The following is a 9,360-nucleotide window of genomic DNA, read 5'->3' as shown; positions in this document are numbered from 1 at the left end:
CACCGACTCCAATTAGGTCTTAAATAGCAAGAGAGGATTTATTGAGCTGGCCAGCGTCTGCCACAGGTTTTCTCCTGTAACAGCCCCGAGCTTGGTGCTTGGCGAGCTTTTATTCCCAGAAACCACAAACGTCCTTGATTTACAGTTACAAGGGTCTAATCAGGACCTTGACGTGCCGATGTCTGGGAGTGGGAAACTTGGAGGGAGTTATGCCTGGTTACCTATCCTTGACCCCATCCTTGTTAAAATTTTTTACTGACATTCAATTCATCACAACATTATTTATGTTGGAAGACAAGGTCACATGACTTTGGTTTCTGCCTCTTCAATCCATTTTACCACATTATGGTAATTTCAAAATTCAGTCAAACTCTTCAAAGTCTTGTAAAGAAGAATGTTTATTCTGCTGTATTTCTAGAAGTTGAACTTTTATCGCTTCTCTGCCTTTTGGCTAAGATCAAGTGTAGAAGTTGAACTTGAAAGAACTTTCAAAGCTCTTTAAGCTTTAAAGTTCTTTTTGATAGAATTGCATTGTTTGCTTAACTATCTATAATGTTTGAGATTTATATAAGTTCCAGGTGAACCAATATTTAAAAAACAAAGCAATGCAAACATTTTTTACAATTGGGATACTTGTCTTCTTTGTTGTTGAGTTGTAAGAGTTCTATATTTTCCTGACTATTCTTGCATCTGCATTTCCCCCCATTTGAATCTTAGTATTCCCTCACTGAGAACAGCTAGCACGTTTTATACAGCTTAAAAGCAAAAAAACAAACCTCAGCCTGAATCCAGTCCATTTGGTTCTGTAGATGAATCCTCCCCAAACATCTCCCCTTTCAACTCCCCAAAAAGATATGGCTACCAGTATCGTGCAGCTGATGTAAACCCAACTGGTGTGCGGGAAGAGGAGTGGGTCCCAGCAAGTCTTCCTGTCGGCGCGGGGATGGGAGTAGTGAATTACTCTCTGGCCTGATTTACTTAACCTGGCGCTGACTCAGAGATTAGAGCTGTAGGGCTCGTTCCAAGATCAGCGTCCCATGCTGGCTGGCCTGAGGTGATTATTGCAACGTCCCAGGGACCCGTACCCCCTCCTGGTTCAGAACCTAACCCGAACTGCACTCCCAGCGGGTGTGTGTGTGTGTGTGTGTGTGTGAGAGAGAGAGAGAGAGAGAACCAAGCATTCCTTCTGCCAGTTGCTTAATCCTTGGGGTACCAGCAAGAGAAGCAAGCACTTCTTAGATCAATATTTTCAAGGCTTCTCTGATGCAAGTCTCTGCCTGGGGCTGGAGCTTCAACTGTTTCTCCAGCTTCTCTTCCTCCAGGGCGGGTGTGAACTTGAACCCTGGTAATGAGCAGCCCCTGGGGAATGTGTATATGTGTGACTGTGATGAGGGCGGGCGGGGAAGGATAAAGTCCCACTGGACACCTGGGGTGCTTGTTCTTTACAGTCAAGTTTCTCAACCTTTCTGTTTTCATTATTGTCCCCGCTTAAGGAACAGTTTGCCCTCTCAATTACCCCTCTCCTTAGAAGCTGTAACGTGACTGACATACTATCGATCTAGTCATGGACTATGTGTATACCTGTGCTCTACATAAGAAGAATAAAAAACGTTGGCCCCCGTGGGGGCCATGTGGTTCCCCACCCATGCTTTACAATAGTTCACATCTGGCTCTCTGGGCGGCCTCCGCCACAGGACAGCAGGAAAACAGCCCTCGCTGGTTTGCCTCAGTGGATAGAGCGTGGGCCTGTGGACTAAAGGGTCCCGGTTCCATTCTGGTCAAGGGCACATGCCCAGGTTTCCGGCTCCATCCCCAGTATGGGGCGTGCAGGAAGCAGCCCATCAATGATTCTCTCTCATCATTGATGTTTCTCTCTCTCTCTTCCTCTCTGAAATCAATAAAGATATATATTTTCAAAAAGCAGGGAAACAGGTTCAGCAGGTGCTGTGGAGTGTGTGAGCTAATGCAATCGAGCGCTGAGCAGAGTGCCTGGCACAAGCAGTGCGCTGGAACCTGAGAGCCCGTGCTGTTGCTGTCGCGTTCTTTCACACATCACAGTGAGTGTGTGGACTCCCATCATCTCTGAGGCTGGCCGGAGGTCTGAGTCAGTCCCAGTGTGGGGCATCTAGAGCCCCCTGGGGCTCGGAGGGCGTGGCCGGGGCTGGGTGGGGACTGCAGCACCAGGACAGCGCTCCCAGCTGCAACCCGGGGCGCCAGGCAGCAGCGAGGGCCTAGGTGTCAGGCTTCTGGTCTCGGGAGAAGCTGGGATCTGGTTTGGTTCAGTCTCCTGATTGGAAAGCACTGACTCAATGAAACAACAGCAACGTATGTGGACCGAGCAAAAGAGATGCACCAAGTCGCACAGCTGCGTTTCAGTCCAAGTGCCCAAATGCAGCGCCCTTTCCACTGAACCCAGCGCCCACCTGCGCCTCCGGACCCTCCCGCCCCTTTCTGGGCGCCCTCCACACCCCTCCCTCCGGCCCTCCTGCCTGGGAGCCGCTCCCCCTTCCAGAGGGACCTGTGTTCTGTGCGCAGAGGAAGAAGGTCGGGGCCCCCAGCCTTTCTCGCGGGCACCCGGAAGCCGGGGTGGGCAGGGCTGGCCCCGCGGGAGGCGGCGGGACGGCGGGGCGGAGCGTGGGAACGCGGACCGGGCGGGCGGGCCCGGCCGGCAGGACCCGGAGGGGCGGGCGGGACCCGGAGGGGCGGGCGGGACCCGGGAGGGGCGGGCGGGCCCGGGAGGGGCGGGCGGGACCAGCCTCGCCCGGCCTCGCCCGCGCCGACCTCGCACCTGGGAATGAAGCCGCCGCGGCTCAGGGCGGTGCCTTCCCTTCGCCGGGTCGCGGTGGGAGGCGGGACGCGGGGTTCGGGAGCTTGGATCCCCGCCAGGCCTGTGGCCTTCGCCCGGGCACCGGCGGCGCGGGGCGGGGGACAGAGCGTCCTGTCCGGGCAGGCGGCAATGGGCTCCGGCGGCTCGCGCGCGGCGCAGATCCCCGACGCGGACCGCATTCGGCAGGAGACGGGCTGTGAGCGGGGCGCGGGCTGCGGGGGGCGGGCGGGGGCCGGTCACGGAGCCGGGTTCCGAGCCCGGGTGCGAGGGTGGCGTGGCCCCGGGGGTCCCTAGGGGCGCGGAGAGCCCCCGGGTCCGCTCACGCCGCTTCCAGCCTCTCCAGCGCCGGGTCCGAGCAGCCCGCACCTTCCGGCTGGGCAGACCCTGAGCTCCCGGCCCCGGTCTCACCCCGCTGCCCTCCCGCCCTCAGTCTCGCAGGCCACCCTGCTCCGCCTCTACCACCGGTTCCGGGCCCTGGACAGTAACAAGAAGGGCTACCTGAGGTGAGGCGGGGGGGTGGCCTGTGACCTCCCCGTGCCCCTTGGACCCCCCAATCTTCCGTCTCCTCCCTCCCTCCCTGCCCACCTGGAACTTCCTTTCCAGCCGAGTGGACCTGCAGCAGATCGGGGCACTGGCCGTGAACCCCCTGGGGGATCGCATTATAGACAGCTTCTTCCCTGATGGGTGAGGGGATAGAGGAAAAAGCTTGTGTGGCCTTGAGGGGGTGGTGTGGAGTGGAGAGGAGGGAGAATAGTGAGGGGAGATTGGGGGGTGAGTAGGTGGGGGAGATTGGGTGGGGGAGAATAGGTGGGGGAGATTGGGTGGGGGAGAATAGGTGGGAGAGAATGGGTGGGGAAGATTGGGTGGGGGAGAATAGGTGGGGGAGATTGGGTGGGGGAGAATGGGTGGGGGAGATTGGGTGGGGGAGATTGGGTGGGGGAGAATAGGTGGGGGAGATTGGGTTGGGGAGAATAGGTGGGGGAGATTGGGTGGGGGAGATTGGGTGGGGTGAGTAGGTGGGGTGAGTAGGTGGGGGAGATTGGGGGGTGAATAGGTGGGGGAGATTGGGGGGTGAGTAGGTGGGGGAGAATGGGTGGGGGAGAACGGGAGATTAGGGATGGGGGCAGAAGGAGGGCCAAGGCAACCACTGCCCCTCCCCCACACCCCCCCAGGAGCCTGAAAGTGGAGTTTGTGGACTTTGCCAGAGTCCTGGCTCATTTCCGACCTGTAGATGATGACACAGGAACCCGGGACCCCAAGGAACCCGAACCCCCCAACAGCAGAATGAACAAACTTCGCTGTGAGTTGGTAGGGTCCCCCCAAGTGAGACCCCAGATGTACCACACCAGCGAGGGCCCCAGGCACCCCCACTCCCTTTGTGAGCCCCTTATGACCTCCCCGCCCCTCCGTGATCTTCTGGACGAGAACCAAGGGAACCCACCCTCCTTCCCCTCCACTTCCTTCCCAGTTGCATTTCAGCTCTACGACCTGGATCGAGATGGCAAGATCTCCAGGCACGAGATGCTACAGGTTGGGAGGACACAAGAGCAGAGATGTGGCGTGTGCAGGGGGGATGGTTGAATGGAATGGTTGTGGGGGGCAGGGAGGGTGTTTTGGGGATGCCGATGATTGGAGTGTGGCCTGGGCAATGGGACTGTGGGGTTGGAGTGTGGGTTAGTTGAGAGATGGGGAAGCAGCTGGGTATGAGGTTGGGAATAGATCAGTGGTTCAGCTGGGGGTGACTTTGCCCCCTGAATGACATCGCCAATAGCTAGAGACATTTTGGTCATCACAACTGGGGAGGGCGGTGGTGGGACTGGCACCTGTGGGTGAAGTCCGGAATGCTGCCAAACATTAACTCCAAAGATAGCCCCCCCCGCCCCCCAGCAAGGAGTTATCTGGCCCCAAACGTCAATGGTGCTGAGATTGAAAAACTGGGGATTGGGAATGGTTGGAGGATGGGATGGAGGCTGGGTTCTGAGACTGCAGTTGAGTAATGGGCCTGGGCATACTGTTGAGGTGAATGAGGGATAGTGAGGGTTTACATTGAGAAGCAGTAGGGGAAACTGTTGGTGGATATGTGGGCAGTGATTGGAATGGGGTGAACAAAGGATGAGGGGTGGATTATGAAATTGTTAATGACTTTTGGGGTGATATGGACAAGGTTGGAGGAGGGTGCTAGTAGTCCCTGTGCCTCCTCTTTATGGCCGTCTCGTCCTCCACCTCCCAGGTACTCCGGCTAATGGTTGGGGTACAGGTGACAGAAGAGCAGTTGGAAAGCATTACTGACCGCACGGTGCAGGAGGCCGATGAAGACGGGGATGGGGCTGTGTCCTTCATGGAGTTCAGCAAGGTCAGAATGCCCTGGGGCCTGAGGAGTTCCTAGGACAGATGGACATGGGAAATGAAGCCTGGAGGAGGAGGGCAGAAAGAGAGGGGTTCCCAGGGGCCTTGGGGATGGGAAAGGAAGTTGGAAGAACAGGGGGCTGGAGTTCAGGTTCTCTCAGCTACCGCCCGTCCCCACCAGTCCCTGGAGAAGATGGACGTTGAGCAGAAGATGAGTATCCGGATCCTGAAGTGACCTTCGTGCGTCTGGCCCGCCTGAAAAGACCAGCTCTGCGTGGCGTTCATCCTCAGCCCCCACGGAGGGATGGGCTCCAATAAATGATTCTTCTACACTGAACTCTATTTAGGTTCCAGGCGACAAAGCTGGCTGGGTGTGTACTAAAGTCCAACTCATTTGCTCTCAGATCTATAAATCAGCCAACAGTATTTTGGACGCAAGTGACTGGAATCCCAAATCAAAGGGACTTCAGTTAAAAAGGGGGTTGATGGGCTCATGTAAAAGTCAGGAGGTGTCCTCAGGCAGAGCTGGAGCTGAGAGCTCAGATGGTGCTCTCTGACTCAGTTATTCTCCGTTTCTCACTCATTTGTGTGTGTGTTGGCTTCATTCTAGAAGGGTCTTTCCTCATGGTGGATTCGGCCCCCAGCAGCTCCAGGCCTCCTGAGTAATCCAGTGGGAACAGGTTTCCTTTTTCAACAATTTCTAGCAAAGAGTGTCATTAGCTCCCTGGGGCCTGGTCCCTTATCCAGGAGAATGGAATGTTCTGATTGGCCAGACCTGTGTCATGTGCTACCTGCTAGAGCCAGGAAATTTTAGGTGCTGAGGACTCAGGATGGGGTAAGGGATGATTGTTTTAAGGACAAGGACATGCTATTAGCTCTTGTCTGTGCTGGCCAGACAGAACAAGAGCCATGCATCACTGTTAAGTTGACCAAATGGTTGGATGTATGAAGTCTTCTTAAATGGTTTTCACTTGGTCCCATGGGTGCGTGCTGGTGTGATTTGGGTGAGGGGAGGAGAGGGATAATAAATTATAAGTAAGACATACCTTTCTATAGTATGAAGTCAAAGTTTTTGACAATAAATCCTTTGTTTTTAATGGAAAGATGTTTAAAGATTGACACATCACAAAGGGAGTGGGAAAGTCACTTAAAACGATCCTAGGTCTGTAACGAAGCACTTCGGCTGTAGCCATGGGAGGTGCTGGGTGCCCTGCCCATGCCCTCGCCCAGGTCTGTGCTAGAGTTGTCTTGTATCAACACGTGAGAGCCAACTGTGCTCATCTCTTCCCTAACTGCCTTGAGTAATGTCGCTCCGCACCTTGGAATTGGCTGTGGTAGGATGCACGCACTACAGACACTGGCAAAGGCAACAGGCAGGGCTTTGCAGCCTAGGAGAGCCTGCAGCTAGCACGCCAGCCAGGCTTCACATACCGCGTGTGCCCGTGCTCCCGACCCCAGCTTCAGTGAGCTATAATCGGTCTGCAACACCACATAACGCACACAATTTGATGAGTTTGGACATAATCTAGGTAATAAACAGTCATCTCCACAAATGTATCCCTTTGCTTTTTAGTGTTTTTTTTGTTTTTTTTTTGTATTTATGTGGTAAGAACACTTAGCATGAGACCTACCTGCTTAACAAACGTTCAGTGCACAGCACCTATTGTTAACACAGGCACCACGTGGTACAGAACAGCTCGGGGACGTGCCTGTGTCACTGTCACTTTACAGCCATTGAACGGCAGCTTCCTGTGTCCCCGGCCCCGGCCCCTGGTAACCACCGTCCTGTGGTCTGCTTCTGTACCTTTGACTGTTTTAGGGGCCTCATATAACAGAAGCCATCCGAAAGAACGCTGTGGCTGTCTTATTTACTTAGCATAATGCTGCCAGGCCCCCACATTGTCACAAAGGGTAGGATTTCCTTATTTTTGTGGTTAATCCTCACTGGAGGATACTTTTCCATTGATTTTTGGAGAAAGTGGGAGGGAGAGGGAGGGACAGAGAGAAACATCAATGTGAGAGAGACACGTCCATTGGTTGCCTCCCACATGTGCCCTGACCAGGGTGGGGATTGAGCCTGCAACTGAGGTACATGCCCTTGATCGGAATTGAACGTGGGACCTTTCAGTCCTCGGGCTGATGCTCTATCCACTGAGCCAAACAGGCTAGGGCAGGGTTTCCTTCTCATTAAAGACAACACTATTCCAGTGTATGTGTGCGCCACGTGCATCTGTTGATGGACATTTGCGTTGTTGCCATGTCCTGGCTGCTGTGAATAAGGCTGCAGTGAACATGGGGGTGCAGTGTCTTTGGGACCCTGATTTCCTTTCCTTTGGGTAGTTATCCAGGAGCAGGACTGCTGGATCATATGGAAGTTCTATTTTATTTCATGTTCATCCTCACCTGAGGATATTTTTCCATTGATGTTTAGAGAGAGTGAAAGGGAAGAGGACAGACAGAGAGAGAGAGAGAGAGAAACATCGATGTGAGAGACATCCATTGCTTGCCTCCGGCATGGGCCCCCAACCAGAGCCAGGGGTTGAGCCTGCAACCAAGTTACATGCCCTTGACTGGAATTGAATCCAGGACCCTTTAGTCCTCAGTCCAATGCTCTATCCACTGAGCCAAACCAGCCAGGGCTGTTTTAATTTTTTGAGGAACCTCAATGGCTTCTTCCCACAAGCATGGGGGACGCTGCCCAAGGGCTTTGCTGGCTATGCATGCACGCAGCCTGTGTGAAGGGCAGGTTGAAGTGCCAGGGAGCTACTGACCCTTGGAGCAGGCCTCGGCCAATGGCAGAGAGAAATTGGGGTTAACACTGTTTCTTACCCTCAGAAGGGACAACTTACAGGCACGCTCTCCTCAGCCTCAGAAACCTCCAGCAGGCAGGGCCTCCTTTGCCCCAGCGCTGCCCTGCGTGTGCGAGCCCTGGGCTGGCCCCGCTGACCTTGTCTCCCTCCTGCCGGTGCTTCCTGGGTCACGTCACCAGTAATCGGCTCTCAGCGCCTTGTCTCCTTCGCTTCTGGACAAAGTCCATCTTCGGTGCAGCGCACCTTCCAGAACGCGGGCACACACTGCCTGTGCTGTGAGGAGGGCTGTGTGGGGGTGTCTGACTCCTGGCATTTTTCTGACTTTGGGAGTCTGAGGTCCTAGGGCAGGACTGTGCCCCGTTGGGCCTCTGGTATTGTCTGGGCTGGTGTACTAACCCGTTGCAATGTTAGTGTTCCAATCGCAGGGTGGTTCTGACAGATGAGTCATAGTTGAGGGGAGGAAGCAAAGAGGGTATTTGATTTCTGAGGGAACTTTGTGGTTTTGGTCAGGATTGTCACCTGAACACAGACTTTGTGATTGAGGATGTTTGTTTAGTCTCTGGGCCTATTAAAAGTGTGTGTGTGTGTGTGTGTGTGTGTGTGTGTGTGTGTGTGTGTAGCGGGGGAGGGAGTGGGAGGTATAAAACTCAGAGTGGCTCTTTTTTCCAGGCAATGTAGGGAAGATTTGTATATAAAGAGAAATAGAGGAGAGAGGCGATAGATAGTGGCTGACTTTCTTTATAACTGGTCTATTTTTCCCATTATAGTGTTTCTCAAATTTTGTTGATGGTAAATTAAAATGTTCACACCTTTAGCCCCTTTTGAGAGCTCCTTGAGTCTCCAGAAAAATCTATATATTTATTTATTCATTTATGTTTGTAAAAGAACAGCTATTTGGAAAATCACAGAGGTGGAAGAAGTAATTCCTAGATGAAATGGGCTTAGGAAACAATTTAGAGAGGTAAAGGAAGGGCCCTTGAGCTTGGGAGTGAGGAAGGTAATGTAACGTGCCTGGGGCAGGAGGGGGGCGGGGAAAGGGAAAGGAAAGGGAAAGGCACAGGTGTGCTCCCAGGAGGCGAGCACACAGGTCTTCCGTCCAAGGGTTTTAAAGGTGGAGATTTTAGGGGAGGTCCCAGGGGAAGATCTTTCTAAAATATTCAGCAGCTTTCCAGGTGTGTCCTTTCAGGGTTGAGGTCTCCACTGATAGATTGGCCGGCACCAGGGCCGGGGGTCATTATTCAACACGGCTGGTCCTGGAGCTGAAATAACAACTGAGGCCTAGATGTCATCTCTAGGGAGGGGGGTCCAAGCCACATGACCATTGATAGGCCAGGGGAGGTAGAGTCACTCTGAGGGCAAGGTCCAAACCCCACAATC

At 53.9% G+C, this 9,360-nt stretch overlaps 1 protein-coding gene and 1 pseudogene across 1 annotated transcript; both read left to right on the top strand.

Annotated features, from left to right (window-relative positions):
• Positions 1 to 431: 431 nt before the first annotated feature.
• On the top strand, positions 432 to 588 carry LOC139009705 (U2 spliceosomal RNA; annotated as a pseudogene).
• Positions 589 to 2,847: 2,259 nt separating this feature from the next.
• On the top strand, positions 2,848 to 6,276 carry CHP2 (calcineurin like EF-hand protein 2). The gene is made up of 7 exons (XM_070413663.1): positions 2,848 to 3,023; positions 3,258 to 3,330; positions 3,431 to 3,511; positions 4,000 to 4,127; positions 4,296 to 4,357; positions 5,058 to 5,180; positions 5,355 to 6,276. The coding sequence occupies exons 1-7, from the start codon at positions 2,957 to 2,959 to the stop codon at positions 5,406 to 5,408; spliced, it is 588 nt and encodes a 195-aa protein (XP_070269764.1). The 5' UTR covers positions 2,848 to 2,956; the 3' UTR covers positions 5,409 to 6,276.
• Positions 6,277 to 9,360: the final 3,084 nt, after the last annotated feature.

This window comes from Myotis yumanensis, unplaced genomic scaffold, assembly GCF_028538775.1.
Source record: "Myotis yumanensis isolate MYYU_CA2020_CCGP unplaced genomic scaffold, mMyoYum1.0.hap1 SCAF_4, whole genome shotgun sequence".
NCBI lineage: Eukaryota > Metazoa > Chordata > Mammalia > Chiroptera > Vespertilionidae > Myotis > Myotis yumanensis.
This window is presented reverse-complemented; position numbering and strand designations above follow the sequence as displayed.

What these genes read in the sequence shown, in the direction of transcription:
- CHP2 (XM_070413663.1), top strand. Translation starts at nt 2,957, where the DNA reads ATGGGCTCCGGCGGCTCGCGCGCGGCGCAGATCCCCGACGCGGACCGC. An exon ending in GACAGCTTCTTCCCTGATGG is followed by an intron (nt 3,512 to 3,999) that starts GTGAGGGGATAG and finishes ACACCCCCCCAG; the next exon opens with GAGCCTGAAAGTGGAGTTTG. An exon ending in CAGAATGAACAAACTTCGCT is followed by an intron (nt 4,128 to 4,295) that starts GTGAGTTGGTAG and finishes CTTCCTTCCCAG; the next exon opens with TTGCATTTCAGCTCTACGAC.